Source organism: Mirounga leonina, unplaced genomic scaffold (assembly GCF_011800145.1).
Source record: "Mirounga leonina isolate KUSES-001 unplaced genomic scaffold, KU_Mleo_1.0 Mir_166, whole genome shotgun sequence".
NCBI classification, from domain to species: Eukaryota; Metazoa; Chordata; class Mammalia; order Carnivora; family Phocidae; genus Mirounga; species Mirounga leonina.
The window spans coordinates 29,948,934-29,968,776 of NW_023270418.1; the positions used below are offsets into that span (position 1 = coordinate 29,948,934).

The 19,843-nt window shown below is 55.2% G+C and overlaps 1 protein-coding gene and 1 long non-coding RNA gene across 2 annotated transcripts in view; one reads left to right on the top strand and one right to left on the bottom strand.

Moving 5' to 3' along the window:
- Positions 1-669: 669 nt before the first annotated feature.
- SPINDOC (spindlin interactor and repressor of chromatin binding) lies at positions 670-11,616 on the top strand. Its single transcript, XM_035013093.1, has 6 exons — positions 670-1,002; positions 4,542-4,871; positions 4,967-5,116; positions 5,247-5,384; positions 5,552-5,752; positions 10,817-11,616. The coding sequence occupies exons 1-6, from the start codon at positions 876-878 to the stop codon at positions 11,026-11,028; spliced, it is 1,158 nt and encodes a 385-aa protein (XP_034868984.1). The 5' UTR covers positions 670-875; the 3' UTR covers positions 11,029-11,616.
- Positions 11,617-16,407: 4,791 nt separating this feature from the next.
- Positions 16,408-19,843, bottom strand: part of LOC118015983 — a 7,076-nt gene continuing 3,640 nt past the window's right edge. The window contains exons 4-5 of the long non-coding RNA XR_004680735.1: positions 17,973-18,217; positions 16,408-17,413 (exon numbers count right to left, since the gene is read on the bottom strand). This is a non-coding gene — a long non-coding RNA (uncharacterized LOC118015983). The remainder of the gene's footprint in view (positions 17,414-17,972; positions 18,218-19,843) is intronic.

Consider the following 19,843-nt stretch of genomic DNA (forward strand, 5'->3'; position numbering starts at 1 on the left):
TGGTAACCGGAGTCCGGTCTTGGGGCTCTCAAGGATTTGTGTGCCCTTGGGGAGGCTCAAAATCTCTAGACTCACGTTTTAAAAAAAATGGAAATCAAAACCATCGGGGGTGGTTTGCTTGTGTCACACTCCACTTGGCTCTTCCATCTTCGCATCCCCTTATCCAGAAGGCTCCACAGTGTTTTCTGAGAAAGGATGAGGTCGTCTGAGAAAACAGATAACGCGCCCAAGGTCACAGAGCTGCGAAATATCAGAAGGAATTCCGTCTCCCCGCTTCCCACGCCAAGGCCCTTCTCGCTGCCCAGCGAGTTCTGTTCCCGCCCGGGGCATCTTCTGGTGGAGGAAGGCTCGTCCAGAAAAGGCAAAGGCGACCCCCAGCAAACCCCTGGGGCACCCGGTAGCGCTCTCGACGCCCGCCAACGGGCCCGATCGGCAGCCCGCCGGCCCTGGGGGCCTCACCGCCGGCCGGCAATGCCCGCCTCCACGCCGGAGGCCGGCCGGGAGGCCGCGGCCCTCCCCGCCGCCCTGCGGGTCCCCGGGAGGCTAACGGAGCCGCGTGCCCGGGGCGGGGCCACGCGCGATTGGCCGCGCGGGGTCGGGGGCGGGCCGGCGGCGGGCCGGCCGGGCGGGCGCCGACAATGAGCCTCCATAAAAGGGAGCGGCGGGGGCCTGGGGCCCCGGATTGAGCCCTCCCCACCCGGGGTCCCGACGCGTTCGGTCTCGGGGAGGCCCGGACGCGCCCGTCGCAGGCCGGGCGGTGAGCGGCGGGCGGCGGGGAAGGGGCTGCGCGGGGCGGGAGGCGGCCCCTGGCTGCGCGCCCGGCCTCCAGCGTCCGGTCACCGCGATACCCCCCCCGCATACACACCGGCCGCACCATGGCCCTAAAGGCCGAGGGCGCCGCGCTCGACTGCTTCGAGGTGACGCTCAAATGCGAGGAAGGGGAGGACGAGGAGGAGGCCATGGTGGTGGCTGTAATTCCGCGGCCCGAGCCGATGCTCAGAGGTGAGGAGGGAAGGGGACCCCACTTCCGCGTCACGGTCCGGGCCCGGGCGCCCCCTCCCCCTCCGCAGTCAGGGGCTCCAGCGCCCCCTCCCCCTCCGGCCTGGGGCCCGGGCGCGCTCTCGCTCCGCCCCCTCCAGGGTTTGGAATCTGGGGCCTCCCCGAATTCCCTCTCCCCCGCCCCCGTCCGGGGTCTGGAGCCTTCGATCCACACCCCGCGCGCTCCGGATCTTCCGGTGCCCGAGCGCCCCCTCTCCCGGGCCCCGCACCGGCGGCCGCGGTCTCCCGCCCCACGGAGGCAGAGGCCGGCGCAGGGGCCAAGCTGTGTTTTAGGCCGAGGGGCAGCAAGGCCTCCGGGCCCGAGGCTGGGCACGGCAGCCTGGTGTCCGGAGAGATCCGAGGATGCCGCCGCCAAGAGGAGGATTTTCAGGGCCCTCTACGCAGAAAGCTTTGCTGTCCCCCAACTCCCCTTGCATCCCCGGCCTTCCACTTGCGTAAGCCACAGGTGTCAGATTCTAGCGCTTCAGGGGTGAATGGGATGGCATACGGCATACTCCGTTTCGGAAGAGGAGTGTTTGCTAGGGGTATCCTCTGCCACGCTGGAAGGAGATTGGCCTTGGGAAGGGATTCGAGGAACAATCTGGGAACACTTGATTTCCCCTCCCCCTTTACCAGTTTCTTTAGTCCGCAGGATCTTGCAGACCATTAGAAAACAAAGGGCCTTCTTAGTGGAAAACTTAATACTCATGAAAATGCCAGAAAAATTTTCATGGAAATGCAAATATCTTTTTATTCTCAAATACCTCTTCCCGTAGGGGGGATTGTACCCCAAAGAGGTTGAGAGCAAGTCCATTTATTTAACCTCAGCAGCACCCGCTGTCTCCCTGCACTGCCTCTCATCCTTTTTGGAATCTGGAGAGTTATAAAACAAGTCCGGTAAATAAAGGCGGCTACCCTTCTCAGAGCTTTGCATCCAACAGAAGTTCTTTCCCTACTTGTGCTAGTATTTACTGAATGCTGGATGCCAGGCTGTCTCAGTTAATCCTCTCAACAACCCTGCAAGAGAGGCCCTATTCCCCAGTTAGGGATGAGGAAGTAGAAGTCCAAGAGAAGTTAAATCATTCAACAGGTCTTCATTAGGCACCTACCGTAAGCCAAGCAGTTTTAGGCTGGGCATGCTAATGGCTATAAACAAAGATGAAACATCCCTTCTGGAATATATATATATAAATGAATGACCAAAGACAAATACAATCAAATGCATAGGGTGTCAGGTGCCAATATGTGGTTCAGAGAACACCAGAGCAAAGGGAGGAGAAAAGAGAGTGGGGGTGTTTTATTTGGAATATCAAGTGGTCAGGAAAGGCTTCTCTAATGTGAATTTTGAGCACAGACCCAAAGGACGCGAGAGAACGAAACTTGTGGGTAATGGGAGGGAAAGCATTTTAGGCAGAGAGAATAGCAAGTATAAATGTCTTGAAGCAGAAGCTTTTTGAAAGATTTGGGGTAAGTGGGGAAAGGATAAATTCAAGGTCTTTGGCCTGAGCATCCAGAAGGACAGGCCTCCCACGAAAAAGACAAGAAGGCTAGGATGCTGGCATGTGCAGATAGGGAGTTAAGGTTTGAACAGGGTGAGTTTGACATGCCTGTGACACATTCAAGTGCCATGACCAGATAGGCATCAGACACGTGCGTTTAGATGCAGGGGAGAGTCTGGCTGGAGGTAGAAATACGGGAGTCATCAGCAGGCAGGCAATGGGAGGAGACTGTCAGAGGAAGGAGACAGAAGGTCTAAGAACGGAGCTGTGGAACTCTCTCCGGTGACTGCGGGTTGGAGATGGAGTCGGTCCCCATCAGATTTCTGAATGCCACTACCTGCCAGGTGCTGTTCTTGAGGCTGGGGGTCTAGGTGTGGACGGTCAAAAGTCATGCTGTCCCAGAGCCTGCCATGCAGCGGGGAGACATGGAGCACAAGTGACACCATGTTAGGCCCGGTGGCGGTGTGGGCTAAGGAGGACACGAGGGGGGAAAGGGAATGGGGTGCCCCGCTTTCTGCAGAGGGGCAGAGAAAGCCATTGCAAGAAGATGGTTCTTCAGCTACGCCCTGAAAGAAGTGAGAGAGCTGTGAGAAGAGATGAGAGGAACCAGCACGCGTGACCCCAAGAGAGCCCCAGGAAGTAGGAGACGAACCAACGGGAGGTGGTGCCTAGGAGCCGAGCGACAAAAATCAAGATGGAAGAAGTGATGAGTCAAATGATGAAGTTTAAGAACTGACCACTGGGTTTGGCATCGGTGACCCTGGCGAGAGCTGTTTTGGAAGAATGGTGGGAAAGAAAGCCCAACGGCAACCAAGAGGTTAAGGGTCTTTTGTGCCCGGTCATGTGGGAGATAGGTACAGCGCAGCCTGGGACCTGGATCTTCTGAGTCCTGACAAATTCTCAGGCCCATTTTTTTAATTAATTAATTAATTTATTTATTTATTTATTTTTAATTTTTTTTTTTTTTAATTTGCGAGAGAGAGAATGAGAGAGAGCACAAGAGGGAGGAGGGTCAGAGGGAGAAGCAGACTCCCCGCTGAGCAGGGAGCCCGATGCGGGACTCGATCCCCGGACTCCAGGATCATGACCTGAGCCGAAGGCAGTCGCTTAACCAACTGAGCTACCCAGGCGCCCTCTCAGGCCCATTTTAAATGCCACCTCCCCATCAGTTCCTAGGTGTTAGGGGCCCCCACATATTTTATTTCATCTTCTCAGGTGGGAGAGAGGGGTGGCCATCAGAGGTCAGGAGACTCCACAGAAACACTGAGCTGCCAGGCTATGTGGGGTCAGCCTGCCTTCTTTGTCGAGCTGGAAAGGATTCCTGCCCTGCCAGAGTTTGTGGTCCAGGTGCACAAAGCAGATGCCAAGCAGACCCTTGGGCATGAGATCACACCTGCAGTTGCTCTGGGAGATGGGAAAGGGATTGTGACGGGGTGTGGTGGCCTGTTAAGGGGGCCTCGCTGGATGGAGAAGCAGACATGCCCGTCATTCGCTGACTGAAGGCTCACTGAGCATCTCCTGCGTGCCAGGCCCTGTGGGGACGATAAATGATCACACGTAGCATTCTTGTTCTCAAGAAAGTATGCAGTGTGGCCTGGAAGTCAGACGTGGATATAATCCCCCGCCAGGGGTGGGAGGTCAGGAAGGCTTCCCAGGAGTGACAATGTGAGCGGGGCCATGAAGGAAGTATAGGAATTTATCGGACTGATGAGGACGGTCTGGATGGACATGCTAAGACTGAAGACCTGCAAGAACACAACTTGTCGGAAAAGCACGTGGACCTGTGGTCCGAGCCCAGATTGAGAGGAGATAGGCAGGGAGATAGCGGGATGCCCAGGCACACAGCGTCTCATGGGCTGCAGGGGAAGGGAGAGAAAGACTTTGGGTGGCAATGTTCCTCCCTCTGCCCCCCAGCACTCCAGCCAGTTTGGGGAATCAAGTTGTAAGTATTCTAGGCCGTGGGCACCGTTACCACTAACATGTCCTGCACCTCTCCCTCTGTAGTGGCCCAACAGGAGAAGACCCCAACGCCTAGGCCCAACCTGCTGGAGGCGGGTGGCGATGGCTGCGAGGAGCCCAAGCAGCAGGTGTCTTGGGAGCAGGAGTTCCTGGTGGGAAACAGCCCAGGAGGCAGCGGGCGGGCACTGTGCATGGTGTGTGGGGCCGAAATCCGGTCCCCCTCTGCAGACACGGCGCGCATGCACATCCTGGAACAGCATCCTCACACCCTGGACCTGAGCCCTTCAGAGAAAAGCAACATCCTGGAGGCCTGGAGTGAGGGGGTGGCCCTTTTGCAAGACATCAGAGCTGAGCAGACTTCTTCACCCACCTCAGGTAGGGAGGGGGCGGGGGGCGGTAGGGGTGGCGGATGGAGGGAAAAGTCGGCCTCTCAGAGGACTTGGAGCTCACTGGGTGTTTGCCCTCTTCAGACTCAGGCCAGGATGTCGAAGCTGACCCAGACTCCGACCCAGACCCTGCCAAAATGCCAGCAGAAATTGTCGTTCTCCTTGACTCTGAGGACAACCCATCTCTCCCGAAAAGGAGCCGGCCCAGGGGACTCCGCCCCCTCGAGCTTCCGGGTCAGTCTTCTGGAAGCACTTGAGGCTGAGCTGGGGAGAGGGGAACATGCGCCCTGTGTTCTGTGTGGAGAGAGGCTGTGGGGCTCAGGCGTGGACCCTTTAAAAGGTCTGGGGTCTTCTCATTCTGCAGCTGCTCCTGTCTCGGAGCCAGGAAATAGGAAGCCCCGTGGTCAGAGATGGAAGGAACCCCCTGGGGAAGAGCCGGTCAGAAAGAAAAGAGGCAGACCCATGACCAAAAACTTGGACCTGGACCCAGACCCTGACCCAGGTGAGAGGGAGGCCCATGCAGGTGTGGGCATGGGCTCCGGCCGCAGTGCTCCTAGAGGAAAGCCAAGCAGGGGAGGGCGGTTGGTCCAGGCCTTTGGATTCTGGCTTCAGTGAGGATAGACAGCTCAGCCTCCCAGACTCACAGGTCCATCCTGTCCTTCCTTCCAGACCCCCCGTCACCCGACTCACCCACAGAGACTTTTGCTGCTCCTGCTGAGGTCCGACACTTCACTGATGGCAGCTTCCCCCCAGGCTTCGTCCTCCAGCTCTTCTCCCACACCCAGCTCAGGGCCTCAGACAGCAAGGACTCACCCAAAGAGGGGAGAGCTGCAGAAGGAGGCCTTCCCCAGCCGGAAAGCCCCTCTCCAGGTGAGCTCCTGAGAGGGGACGACAAGGGAGGGTCAGGCAGGCTGCATCCCTGGGGTCTGGCCTCCTCGAGGCTGCTCTGCAGCAGAGCCCAGGGCAGAGGTGGTTAGCACTCGGGTCCCCTGAGAGACGGGGCCAAGGACAGGCAGACTTGAATGACACGGACTGGCCAGAAAGCTGAGCTGCTAACGGATTGGTCGTTAGGTTGGGCTAGGCCAGTGCTCCCCAAAGCCAGACACTCAGCACCACACTTCAGGCTGATTCCACCTGATACCTGAGGTGCCCAGTTCACCCTTTTGGAGCAAGGGCCTTAGCAGACCCGTGGTGAACTCAACAGGCACCTCCGTGAAGAAAGCAGTCCCGTGACTTGTCTAATGATAGCAGTAAGCGCTTGTGTTTGTATCGTGTTTAACCGATTTCCAGAAACTTCTATACGTGGTTCATCTGGCCTTTAGAAAAGTCTGTTTTCTGTAGGGGAGAAGGAATTGGGAAGGTTGAGTCTCAGAGCTGATTCCTCCTTCCCTTGATCCTTGTATTCGTTTCCTGTGGCTGCAATAACAAGTTCGTGGCTTCGAGAACATGCTTTATCCCTTCTCAGTTCCAGAGGTCAGAGGTCAGGAATGAGCCTCACTGAGCTAAAATCCGGATGTCGGCAGGGTCATGTTCCTTTCTGAAGGCTCCAGGGGCAGGGGTGAAGGGTGTCCATTTTCTTGTCCTGCCAGCTTCTTAGAAGCTGCGTGCATTCCTTGGGTTTTGGTCTCCTTCCATCTTCAAAGCCAGCAGCCTCCAGGAGAGTCCTTCTGAGGATGCTATCTTTGACCTGACTCTTCTGCCTCCCTCTTCCCCACTGGGACCCTTGGGATTACATGGAGCCCACCCAGATCATCCAGGACAATCTCTTTAGTTTGAAGTTAGCTGATTAATCAGCAACATTAATTCCATCTGTAGCCTTAATTCCTCCTTGTCATGTAACATGACCATAGTCACAGATCCTGGGGAGGAGCGTGTGGACGTCTTTAGGCAACAGTCACATAGCCAAGCAGTGGCAGAATTCAGATTAGACCAGAATGCATTCTGGGAGGGCAGAGGCTGAGCCTGGTTCCTCTTCATCTCTCCATGCCAGGCATCTTGGGCTCGGGAAATGGCTCTTGAAGGAGCGACCGAGTGACACACAGCGCCTTGTCCCGGCCTGTCTGAAATGTGCATTCAGAGTTAGAGCCCAGGGAAAGATAGCACGGGAGGTACCAGGGGCTCCCCAGAGCAGGGCTCTCAAAAAGGAGGTAGGCTTTTTGCATAAAGAAAAAAGCAAATGTGCGCCGTCTCCTGCCCCCCTCCACCAGTGGTGAGCGCTGTTAATAGTTCAGTTTGTATCCTGGAGACCTTCTACAAAGCTCGGAGTGTGCGTGTGTACGTGCACACGTGCACTTTCGCTTGATCATATTTTACCAAAACGGGCTCCGCTTTTTCTCCTCTTGAGGCAGGCGTCAGCCCTTCACGTAGATCACGGTTTTAGCTGTCTCAAGTTTCAGCTTGAGCCACATTCCAGTCCTGCCTCTCTCAGAACAGTGCACTCTGCTTGGACTTGAGCGTTCCCCAAGCTTCCTCGTTGTTTTCGGTATCTCAGTGCTCTAAAGGGCTAACCGCTTCCACTGTTTAATGGGTCTTCTGGTTTCATTCTCAAAAGGGAGCCTTCATTTTGAGTCCTGGGATACCCTGTGCCCAAATTCCACCTATCTGGAGTGGTGAGTAGCTGAGAAGGGTAGTCCCTGAGATCTCAGGTTCCTTTGGGGTGCATGGGCAAAGTCTGAGGCCTTGGGGTTCACCAATCTGATTGATGTGAGAGGGTTTTTTTCTCAGCAGGGGGCAGGATCTAGGGAGCTTGGAGGTGGCCGGAACCCACAGCAGCTCAGCCCCGAGGGAAGCCCTCTGGAAAATGACATGAGTGAGGACAGAGTAGAGTTTCTTTGTCCCCAAGAAACTTACTGTCTGTTTGGGGGTACAGGTCGGGGGCAGTGACGCAGCCACCCTAGTTCTATGCAGGGCAAAGGCTCCGGAGCGTGGTCGCAGACTGTTTCAGGATCCCAGAGTTCGGACAGATTCCCCAAGACCCTGTGAGGCTTCAACCAGAATGTCTTCATGTTGGGTTGCTTTATGTATTGAGGTTCTTGGAAGATTTTGAGTAAAGATTCTATTGCTTTAAAAAAGTTTAAAAGTCAAGGATTTAGAAGTTGGGGAAGGTCACTGTGGTGAGGTCAGCTGAGCTGATGGATATGAGTGTGAAGCTGAGAAGACTTTCTGGAACTTTCCAAGGGCCTTGCAGAACGAGGGTGGGGAGGCGTCCAAGCCAGGAGAGGAGGTGAGCCTTGAGGACCCCACTCACAAATCATGACACAGAGAGTCTCTTGGTCTTGCTACTGTTTAATTTGAGTAAGACCTAGAGAGCTGGCTCTTAGGATACCTCAGCCAGGCTCAGTATGTTTCCAGGCTGGACCAAGGAAAAAGTGTGTGTGTGCATGTGTGAGCTTCGCAAGCTGTATCCTCAGCACCCAGTACCGTGCCTGCCACAAAGAAAGCCCTCTGTAAAGATTTACTGAAAGAAGGGTGGATAGTGGCTGCCTTCACTTGTCACGTGGTGGTGACATTTTCAGTCGCCAATCAGAAACAAGCCTTAATGAGAAACAAGAGAAAAAGACTTGGGCCCACTCTCTGGCGGTGTGTGCTTGTACCCACACACGCACAGATGTAGAGGAAGGGGGGAATGTTGCTGGGGAAGCAGAGGGGCTTGGGCTTCCCAGGAGGGAGGGGGGCCAGCCCTGGGTTTGGAGTGCAAAAGGGGCTCAGCTTGTCCCCAGACTGATAAATCCTCCTGGCCTGCTTTTTCACGGCCCTGGGGCTCTGATCATGCCTGCTTTCTGGAAGGGCCTCACATGTCAGGCTTCACTGTCCTGATGCTCCTCTCCCCACCCACCCTCACCTCTGCCCTCCGTGCTACCAGAAAGAATTGGTACGTAATTCTGTTGCTTTGAGCAGTCCCGAAGTCCATGAGCTCTTACCACCTGCTGAACTCTTTTAACGTCTTAGCATGTCATCGGTCTCCTTAAATCCCCACAACCACCATACACAGTATTAGGATTTCCATTTTGGAGAAGAGGACACAGCCTCGGAGAGGTAAGGCACCTCTCTCAGGGCCCCTCGCCTAGTAAGCAACAGCCTGTGTGCGTCTCCACCTGTGCCCATCCCCCTCCAGCATCCAAGCCGCATCCTCTGCCTTCTCTCTGCTGCTGGCAAAGCCTGTCGTCCCGCGCCCCCCCCCCCCAACTCCTCTCTGGAGCCCATCCCGCACCCTGCCGGCCACTCTTCTCTCTGTGCTCTCCTCTTTGTCCACCGTCCGTATTTCCCTCTCCTCCAGATCTTACCCGGCAGCCTATGCAAAGCTGTGATTTCTCCCTTCTTGACCCCTCATGCCTCCCTAGCCACTGTCCCATGTGTCCCCAAGCCTTTTCAGCAAAGCTGGGGAGCATTTTCTACACTAACTGGACCTCCCCTCTCTGGGAGCCACTTCAGTCCTATTCCCATCCTCCCATCTCATGCTAAAATTGCTTTTTTGGCAAGGTCACCTTTGACTTGCCTAAAATGAAAATCCAGCAGTCAATTCTCAGTGCTTGACTTTCCCCAATGTGACCATAACTGTGACATCGCTCCTCCCTCCTTTCTGGAATCACTCTTGATCTTGGGGCTCCTCGGGCCACTGGCCGGGTCTCCCTCCAGCTTCACTGGCTGTTCTGTTTCTCCGGCCTGTCCTTTCATACACGACTCCCTGAATCAGATGGGACAGTTCTCTCTCCTCTTTCTTGAGTGTAAGCTGCTTCAGGTCAGGATGTGTGTCTGTTTCATTTCCTGTGATCTCCCCAGCACCTGGCATAGGGTCCAGGTGCTGCTGTGTTCAGTGAGGGAGTGGTTAAGTGAGGGACTGGATGCCTCAACCCCGGGGCAAGACCTTCCTCACTCCCGGAGCGATCCAGTCCAAGTTCATGTGCTCCCAGCTCCCACCCAGATTCCCCCTGGTTCCAGCCTCTCTTCCAGATGCCCATGTGACATATCTGTGGTTGTCCATAAGATCTGTCAAACTGGCTTATCCGAACTGAACCCCCACGTCCCCCCACCCACCCCGAGCCACTCTCCTCCTCCCTATCCTCCTCTCCCCTTTTCCATTGTGCACTTTGCTCAGGCTGGGGCAAAGCATAGCGGACTCTCACTTTCTGTACGTCTTTGCTCACATACCCGCTCCACGAGGCCCTCCGTGCTATCTGTCCCCTTCCCTGGTGTGTTTTCTTATTTCACTTTGTTTCCATCCATACGCAACACATCACATCTTGTGTCCGTTCATCCTTTCGGCTCCTGCCACCGGATCGGGAGTTCCAGGAAGGCCGCGTGGAGTCTGCTCGCCCCTCTCTTAGGGCCCGGTTTTGCCTATTCTGAGCAGCTGCTCCCCACTGCTGAGGTGGACATCTGATCCCCAAGGGGTAGGTCCTGACTGGAGCGGAAGAGCCCCGTGAAGCTCGCAGGGCAGAGCTGGGATGCTAACCCAGGACTGGCCATGCGGGGCTCTCGCCTTAGCCTCCGGATCCATCTGTGAGCCCCTTGGTGGGCAAAGCTGTGTCTTACTTGGTTGGCGGGGGTTCCCCACTCCCACCACCTGTGTCCACACAAGGCAGAAGCCCTCAGGCTAGGGCTCTCAGGAAGTTTTAGATGAAGCAGAGTGAGCTGAAGGGAAGAGCCGAGGGAGGTAGACAGCACTGAGCATCTGTGTACCAAAATACGTGGGGGAGGAAGTCTGACTTATGCCTCCGGGGCTGTGACCTCATTTTTTGGTTGGTCATGGTCCTCTGATGAACCAAGAGTGGAGCTTCCCGCTGTCCCTTGGGCTCCCCCCTCATACCAGGCCTTGGACTGTGGAAGTGAAGGCTTGGGAGTGGAGGTGCGGTTTGCAGAGGCCTTTGGGGGGCACTATTGTGGTGGGGGTCCAGAGGGCCCTGACTTCTGCTCTCTACTCCCGTCCCTGCCCAGCTCCCCCTCCGGGGCTTCGCGGGACACTGGATCTCCAGGTTATCCGCGTCCGGATGGAGGAGCCCCCGGCAGTCAGCCTCCTGCAAGACTGGTCCAAGCATCCCCAGGGCACCAAGAGTGTGGGAGCAGGTGATACCCCAAACTGGCCTGCGGTTCTGTCAGACTCCAGCACCACTGTGGGGGGGCAGCCAGAGGCAGGGAGTGGTGTGTAGGTTCTCGCTCTCCTGGGGAGGGAGGGAGGAGGCAGGGTCCCCCTTTGGCTTATCACTCAGAGCTGCCCGGCTCGACCACCTGATGGAGAGAGGAAAACCAGGTGCCAAGGCAGGATGGAGGAGAGGAAGGGGGGCAGCATCCACTGCTACTTGGGGGCACTGGAAGGTGTCTTCCCCTGGCAAGGCACAAGGCCAGGCCCTGAGATGGGCAAGGCTGGCCTCAGGGCTGTCGTGTGGTAGGGCATTGAGCCGTGGAGAACACCTACCTTGATCCTTTCACTGACCCAGACCTCTCTGTCCCCGCTCCGTTCCCCCTCTTAGCCCCCCCCATTCTCCCTTGGCACAGTGCCTTACACAAGAGGTGGTCACGATGGGGTTTGAACTGAGTCCCACTACCTCGGGGGACGCCTCTCCTCCCCCACCTGTTCAGGCCCCTAAACCAGGAGGCCTCCATTACCTCTTCCCACTCCATCCCTGCAGGAGGCCCAAACAGCCCACCTGGGGGCTTTGTTCACTCCCTCCTTTTCACCTATTTTCCTGTTGTATATATCTCCTTTGTTGACAATAAATTATTTTTTTTTATTAAGAGAGTTCCGTCTGGGCCATCATTGGGGGACGGGATTGGCTAGCAGGATATCCAGGCTCCTGGAGCGACCTTGAGGGGCAGGTGGGCTGACCGATGGTCCTGGGAGGGAGGGCAGAGCAGGGCCAGGACAGGGCATCATTGGCTGGACGACTGGGGCTGCCTCGGTGCCAGTCACAGAGGGATACCTTGCCCCTTCCCTGTGCCCTTGAAGCGGGGTCAGAAACACCTTTTCTTTGACATTTTGTACTTTCTGATTCCTTTGGTAAGCCTCTGTCCAAGAGAGGCCATGGTGGGGGGACAGGGGCGCTTCCACCCTAGTCACTGATCTTTCTAAACTGAAATGGTTGTGGCCAGCCTACGGGGTCGGCGGGGGAGACCTGCCTCCCCTCCCCTGCCCTGGGATGAGGCAGCGGCCATGTGGCGCCTTACTGTAACCCACCCTCTCCTTGGCTTCATTAAACTCCTTCCTTTGTCCGGTTTCCCCGTTTCCTGGACCAAGAGATGGCCCACTTTGGGTTTCTTCACCAGCTTCTTTATCCTCCTAAACCAACATCACAAGCCAATTCTCTGTGGCATTTTGTTTCTCTCCCATGGGTGAGAGGGGCACTGAAGAGGGGCACGGGGAGCTCCCTGTCAGACCCGAAACCCCACTGTCGCCTTTAGAATCCAGAAGCACGTGGAGCATTGGGACAGTCCAGCCCCCGCTCCAGGACTGCTTCCCTGCTCCTGGTAAGTCCTGTGCACCTGGGGAGAGGTGAGGACTCTAGAGGGGGCGCTCGCCTACAGCACTGACCCAGCCAGGTTTTGAGACTAACCAGAAAGCTCCTCTTTAACTCAGGAAGGATCTGGGTATAAGCACATGACAGCGGGCCATGTGTTTCTCTGAGCCGGTGTGGGCCCACTGTGGGTGATCTCCGCATGGTTGCTTCCTGGGATGTGGTCCTGTCTCCCTGTCTGACAAGCTTGGGAGGAGTGCAAGTCTGTGGGGCCCTAGTCGGGGAATTAGAAGGCATGGGTGTGGCACGTTGTGGAGAAAAGTCAGTAGATCCTGTGTTAGGGTGGCTTCCCCAGTGTGTGACAGGTGGGCCATGGAACTCCTCTGGGTCTCCACCCCTGTTTCTGCAAACTTGTAAAACTTCCATCCCACTTAACAGGAAGGAGTAAATAAGGCTGCAAATCGGGCTTCGAAACACGAATGTGAATCACTGCCGGTGATTTCTTTCCATCCTTCCAATCGTGTGACTGTGTTTACAATTATGCCAATGTGCTTTTAAATCAACGTGGCTGTGTTGCTGGGTGTTTACAATTGAGAAAACATCTAAAGCGCGCTGTAAAATCGTGAAGTTCAATGCACCTTCTCTGCTGTTGATGTGATTGGTGGCCGGCCCACTAGACTGTGAGCTCCTTTCGGGCAAGGACTGGGCTGCATTGACCTCATTTTCCTAGGGCCCTGCTTGGGGCCTGGCACATCGTAGGTGCTCAATAAATGTTTGTCAAGTGCCCTCTTGGTGTGTCTTCCTGTGTGACATTTTCCCAGGGCAAGCCGGTCCCTAGAGTGCGCGCGGCTCCCCGCACAGGGTTGGCGGCCACAGTGGCTGTGGGTGGCATGGCTGCCCCCTGACCTCATCCCCACATCTTGGTTGGCAGGGGTCTGCCCAGCCTTGGCCAAGACCCTTGGGACGATATGAGTGTGTGGGGCTGGGAGCTCCCAGAGGGCTTCCAGGGAGAGGTGGGGAGAGGAGCCAGGGCACGACTCCACCCCGAGTGCAGAAGTTTCCGAGCGTCGGTGACTCAGTGCTTGGGGGGCATGTGTGTGTCCCCCCGCCATCTCCCCCAGCCCCAGACCAGGTGCTGCTGCAGCCGTTTGCCCAAACACCAAGGAAGCCTCCCCCGCCATCCGTGCCCCGGGGCTGGTGGTGGCAACTCTCCAGGTGTGATGTGGAGGCCCAATCACACGTTGAGTGGAGGGTGGGGGAAGAAGGGGCCACTGCCCCCAGCTCCTGATACCTTTGCCTCTAGTCCCCTTTGCTCTCTGAACCGGGCCACCTCCTGCTCTCCCCAGCTGCCCCCTCGGGGTTCAGGATGGGGAGATCTTTCTGGATACCAGCAATAGCTGTATAGTTCAAGCTGGTCCAAGGCAAAGGAAGGAGCAGCCCCTTCCCTCCCCGAAGAGAAACTGGTGTGTGTACGGGTGTGGTTGGGAAGGGGAGACACTGGCTGGGCCCTGTGTGGCACCCTAACTGCATCGCTGGTCTGGTCCAGACTCCGCCGCTCCTGCAGATTCCACAAACATGACCGAAGGCCCCCCGGGGGCAGGCACCGTGCTGGGAACCGCAGAGCACAGACAGGACACCCGGCCTGTCTCCACTGTGGGTCACCCCACACTGGGCCCGTCACACAGGTGAGGGGTCGGGCTCAGCAAGACGAACGACTTACCCACCATTCCAGAGCTGGCGAAGGAGCAGAGCCAGGCCGAGCCTGGATCTGTCGGACCCCCGAGCTCTTGTCCCCTGTGCTACGTGGCCTGTTTCGGCTTCAGGAGGACTGAGGCATCTTCCCTTGAGGGCCTGGGGACCTGCGGTAGGTTCGGGGTGTGAGGCAGGAATGGAGTCAGGTGGGAGTGGGGAAGGTCATTCACGATGACAACCGCTCAGCACCTCGAGGCTTTGCTCCACTCAGGTGGTGGTGCTCAGTGCCCTCGCCATGCCCCCACCAGAGGTCCCAGCACCTGCTGGGATCATAGCTTGCTCCTGGCAGTGCCAGCTGAAGGGACTCACAGCAGATGCAGAAGGGCGCTCATCTCACCATCCCAGGTGACAATGTCTGGGAACCAAGCTGAGGGCTTTGAGGTGGAGGGAGTCCTGCTCCTCCCCTGTTCCTTTTCCAGAAAATGCCTCCTGGCCCCTTGGGAGGGCCCTGCTTGCTGGTCCTGGCCTCACTCAGCAACCTCTGACCCTGACTCAGGCTGGGCTTGGTACTTGGGAGCTACAAAAGCAGGGACAGGTACAAGAGTGTCCACATGAGCTTGGGGGGCTCTAGGGGGGCAGGGCAGGGGGAGCTTCTCCTATCCCAGAACCCGCCCTTTCCCCTCCACCCCTCCCTGACCTAGAGCAAGTCTTCTTGCCTGTGGCACCCACATCTTCCTGGATGAGCAGTTTGCCTCTGAGACACTCACCCACAGCCCTCTGAAGTCACGGCTGGGGTCGAGATAACCAAACCTGTACAGGGGTTCAATGCTAAGCTCAAGAGGTCCTGGAGCCCCAGCCCAGGCTGTGAGCTGGGTGAGAGGCATGCACTGTGAGTTCCAGGCACTCGGGACGCCGATGTGGACAAGAGAACCAAGGGCCATTCTGGGTGAGATGGACAGTAAACGGGGAGGTTCTCAGTATGTCCGGCCAGGATGAGTGCGTGGAAGAAAAACAGGGCATGATAGAGGGGCACTATTTTTTCTTTTTTTTTCTTCTTAATTTATTTTCTGATCATAGACATTTTCAAACACACCCAAAAGTAGAGAAGGGGTACTGGGTGGCTCAGTAGGTTAAGCGTCTACCTTCAGCTCAGGTCATGATCCCAGGGTCCTGGGATCAAGTCCCGCATCGGGCTTCCTGCTCAGTGGGGAGACTGCTTCTCCCTCTGCCTGCCGCTCCCCCTGCTTGTGCTCTCTCTCTCTCAAATAAATAAATAAAATCTTTAAAAAAAAGAAGAAAGAGAAAATGGCATAATGAACCCTGATGTGTCTTTGACCCAGCTTCAACAAATATGGCCAGTTTGGGTTTATCTCCCCACATGCTCCTCTCTTCTGGATTTTCTTTTTTTTTTAAGATTCTTTTTTTTTTTTTAATTTTGTAATTTTTAAAAAAATTTTTTAAGTAGGCTCCACACCCAGCATAGAGCCCAACTCAGGGCTTGAACTCATAACCCTGAGATCAAGACCTGAGCTGAGCTCAAGAGTCAGACAATCAACCGAGCCACCCAGATGCCCCCCTTCTGAATTATCTTAAAGAAAATCCTAGACAGGGTGTCATTTCATCTGTTAATAGGTTTGTTTGTATCTCTAAGAGACAGTCTTCAGTGAAACACATCAATATCATACTTTAAAAATTTATAATCCCTGGACGCCTGGGTGGCTCATTGGTTAAGCGTCTGCCTTTGGCTCAGGTCATGATCCCAGGGTCCTGGGATCAAGTCCCGAGTTGGGCTCCCTGCTCGGCGGGGAGTCTGCTTCTCTCTCTGCCTGCCACTCTTGCTTGTATGGTCATGCTCTTCGCTCTGTCTCTCTCTCTCTCTGGCAAATAAATAAAATCTTTTTTAAAAAAATAAGATAAAAAATAAAAATTAATAATCCCTTAAGGCACCTGACTGGCTCAGTCGGTAGAATATGGTCGTGAGTTCATGCTCCAGTTGGGCATGGAGCCTACTTAAAAAAAAAAAAATGGGGCTCATGAGTGGCTCAGTTGGTTGAGCATCGACTTTTGATTTCAGCTCAGGTCATGATTTCAGGGTCCTGGGATCGAGTCCCGAGTCAGACTCTGTGCTCAGCAGGGAGTCTGCTGGAGATTTCTCTCTCTCTCTGCCCCCCCCACTCTCTCTTTCTCTCTCTAAAATAAATAAATCTTTTCAAAAATCATAATCCCAGAGCGCCTGGGTGGCTCAGATGGTTAACCATCTGCCTTCGGCTCAGGTCATGATCTCGGGGACCTGGGATCGAGCCCCGAATCAGGCTCCCTATTCAGCAGGAAGCCTGCTTCTCCCTCTCCCTCTGCCCCTCCCCTCACTCATGCCCTCTCTCTCTCTCTCTCTCAAATGAATAAATAAAATCTCGAAAAAAATTAATAATCCCTTAATGTCATCTAATATCCAGTCAGTATTCATATTTCCCAATCAGTCCATGTATGTCTTTTTGTTTTAAATTTTCTAACTGCAGTGAAAATATGCATATGCCATAAAATTTGCCATCTGAACCATCTGCAAGTGTAGCAGTAGTAAGTACGCTCTCATTGGTGTGCAACCTATCTCCAGAAGTCTTCCATGAGTCTCTTTTCCCAGCTGATCTTTGAATCAGGAGCTAAGTGAGGTTCACACATTGTATTTCAACTTGTGACAGCCTTTCTTTCCTTTTTTTTCTCTTGTTTAAGAACATGGTGGCTTGTTCCGTGAATAGAATTTCCTCCATTCAGGATTTGGCTGATTGCACCCGTGTGACACCATTTGGCATGTTCATCCATGAAGGGATGTGGTTTTGAGGTGGGGGCTGCAGAGGGCTTCCTCAGGAGGGGACATTTAAGTATGTCATGCAGTTAAATGGGGAAAGGGAATTCCAGGCAGAGGGGACGAGGTGAGCCAAAGCTCTGTGGCTTTCATTCCTGGGGGATTCACAGACAGCCTGCTACATCCCAGGCCCCACAGGAGGCACCAAGGACACTCCCAGGAACCACAAAATATCCCTACTCTCCTTGGGGCTCGGGCTCTTCTTCCCAGGGAGGGCGGCAGGGGAGGAAAGTGGTAATTTCATCTCCAGACACCCTGACAGCTCCAGCTGTGACTGTATAGCAGTGGGTACATGGGGACATTATCTTGGCACACTGGTGAGTCCGGCCTAGCCAGCCCCGCCCCCGCCAGAAAGCCAGTTAGAGCCCTGGACACCAGCTGGTACCAGCTGTCTCTGCCAGCTCCAGGTCGGCAAGTCCAAGGCCCATCCGACATCCTCCTGAGATGGGAACTCCTTGAGGGCCCGTCTTCTTCATGCCCCCACAGGTTGCTCCGATCTCTGCCAGTCCTTCCTTGCAGCGCTTGCTTATCCTTGGGGTCAGACTCAGCGTCACCTCCTCTCAGAAGCCTTCCGTGCCACTCCCTCCAGGTCCCATGATCCCTCTGAGCCCCATAAAAAACCACCCACTTCCGCTTTCCCCTTGGCTTCTCCCAGGACCTCTACCAACGTGGCGGCCCAGCTCCCCATCCAGGATGCCCAGCCTTATTCAGTGACAGTGGCAGCAGAACCCTGCCCGGGGACAGTGACCCAGTGTGGGAGCATGGGTTGGTCCAAAGGGCGCCTCCTCCCAGGAGAAAAGACTGAAGGTGGCTTCTCTGCCTGATGCCCCTCCCCCCCCCCCCCCCCCCCCCCCCCCCGCCCCCAGCGTGGTGTGCCCTGGTCATCCTGCCGCACTGTGAGCACACATGAGCGAGGCTGCTAGGGACACCGTCCCCTCCATCCCAGGCGAGGTGGTCCCAGGCCATGGCTGAGAAAGGGTGAGAGGGATATGGTTGCTGGGTTTGGGTTTTGGAGACTGTCTCGGACCTCAAGCTGCTGTAACAGAATACCATAGACTCGTGGCTTATAAACCGCAAACCTATTACTCACAATTCTGGAAGCTGGGAGTCCAAGATCAAGGCTCTGGCAGGTTCAGAGCCTGCTTCCCGGCTCACAGACGGCAGTCTTCTTGCTGTGTCCTCACGTGGAGGAAGGGACTGGGGAGACCTGTGGGGCCCCTTTTATGAAGGCACCAATCTCATTCTGCCCAGTAGGCCATGCAGGGCCCTCCAGACCTCATCACCTCCCAAGGCCATCACCATCACCTTGAGGGTTAGGACTGCAGCATAGGAAACCTGGGGGGGGACACAAACATCCAGACGATACCATTATAGACGACCCCGTAGAGAGCAGCGAATCCAGCTCCCCCCATCATTCAGACAAGGAGCCTGAGACTCCAAAGGGGGAAGGGAGTTACCTAATGGCTCACGTGATCCATTAGTGACAGAGCTGCGACCAGAATGGGCTCTCTTACTTCTGGTCCAGTGTTGTTCTCCAGGGAAGTGGGGAGGTTATAGCAGAGAGAATTAAAAGGAGGTTCAGGGAGGCTGGCGAGAATATGCCTTATAATAACAGCAGCTCACACAAAGCGCTGGCCGTCCCCCGGGCTCTGTCTAAGCCTGTTCCGTATATTAACTCATATCCTCACCTATCAACCTTATGAACTAGGTACGTTTATTCTCCCCATTTAAAAGATGGGAAAATTAAGGTAGAGAGAGGTTAAGAGGCTTGCCTAAGATCACAGAGCTACTAAGGAGCACCTTGGTGGCGGGACGTGTGTGTTCACTCACTACCCTATTCGCCTCTCACGGAAGCCTGGGCTTGACTCGCCAGTCCCACTCCCGCAGCAAGGAACTGAGCTTCTCTACACTTGGACTTCCTAATATTGTAAGCCGGGAGAAATAATGGTGCCTCTGGCTCCTCGTAACTGTGATAGCGTCCACACGGTACAAAACCAAGAAAGGGGAATGCGAATGGTAGTGCCGGCCCAGGATGTGGTTGGGCAGGGCATGAACATTCGAGTCCATGAGTGTGCTAAGACGCACATTTTCTTCACACTCCAACATCTCTGAAATGCCCTGACTTCAGTATGGTGTCTGGGAGTGGTGATAAAGCGCATGATGGAAATTTAGAGACACCAAGAAAAATAGGATAAAGCTCTGTGAGATGGGAGGGTCTATGGTGAGTCAGAGGGCCAGACATCTGACTCTTGATCAGAGAGTAATTCTGGACCCTGTCTCCCACCCTGGAGAGTGGCCTGCCGGGAATGAGCGTGCTCTCTGGCTCCCCTGCTTGGGAGGAGAAAGTTGAAGAGTTGCGTTGTTTCGGAGGGGTGAGAATAAGGATGTCTTCCATTTGAGCACCCTTACCTCCCCTTGACTTCTGTCCTCACTGCCTGCCCACGATGGGAGAGCTACCCTAACCCCTCTGTGCCTGCCGGGGCTGGGAACCCCACAACCGCTGCCTTCCCTGATTCCAGGGGACATCATGACTGCTCTGGAACCCTGGTCCTGTTGGTTGGTTTCTACCTGGTCTGAGGCCTGTGGTCGATGTCTTTTTTGGGTTTGTTTTGTTTTGTTCAGGTGAGAAATCTCGGAAGTACCCTTAATTCCTCTCTCACATGCCCCCTAAGCCAATCCATCAAGAAATCCTGTCAGTGGGGGGACCTGGGTGGCTCAGATGTTTAAGCATCTGCCTTCAGCACAGGTCATGATCCCAGCGTCCTGGGATCAGGCCCCGCATCAGGCTCCTTGCTTGGCGGGGAGCCTGTTTCTCCCTCTCCCTCTACTGTTCCCCCTACTTATGTTCTCTCACTCTCTCTGTCAAATAAATAAATAAAATCTTAGAAAGAAAGAAAAGAAAGAAAGAAAAGAAAGAAAGAAAGAAAGAAAGAAAGAAAGAAAGAAAGAAAGAAAGAAAGA

Coding starts and splice junctions, on each gene's coding strand:
- SPINDOC (XM_035013093.1), top strand. CDS start 876: ATGGCCCTAAAGGCCGAGGGCGCCGCGCTCGACTGCTTCGAGGTGACG. Junction 1,003..4,541: donor GCCCGAGCCGATGCTCAGAG/GTGAGGAGGGAA, acceptor CTCCCTCTGTAG/TGGCCCAACAGGAGAAGACC. Junction 5,385..5,551: donor GGACCCAGACCCTGACCCAG/GTGAGAGGGAGG, acceptor CCTTCCTTCCAG/ACCCCCCGTCACCCGACTCA.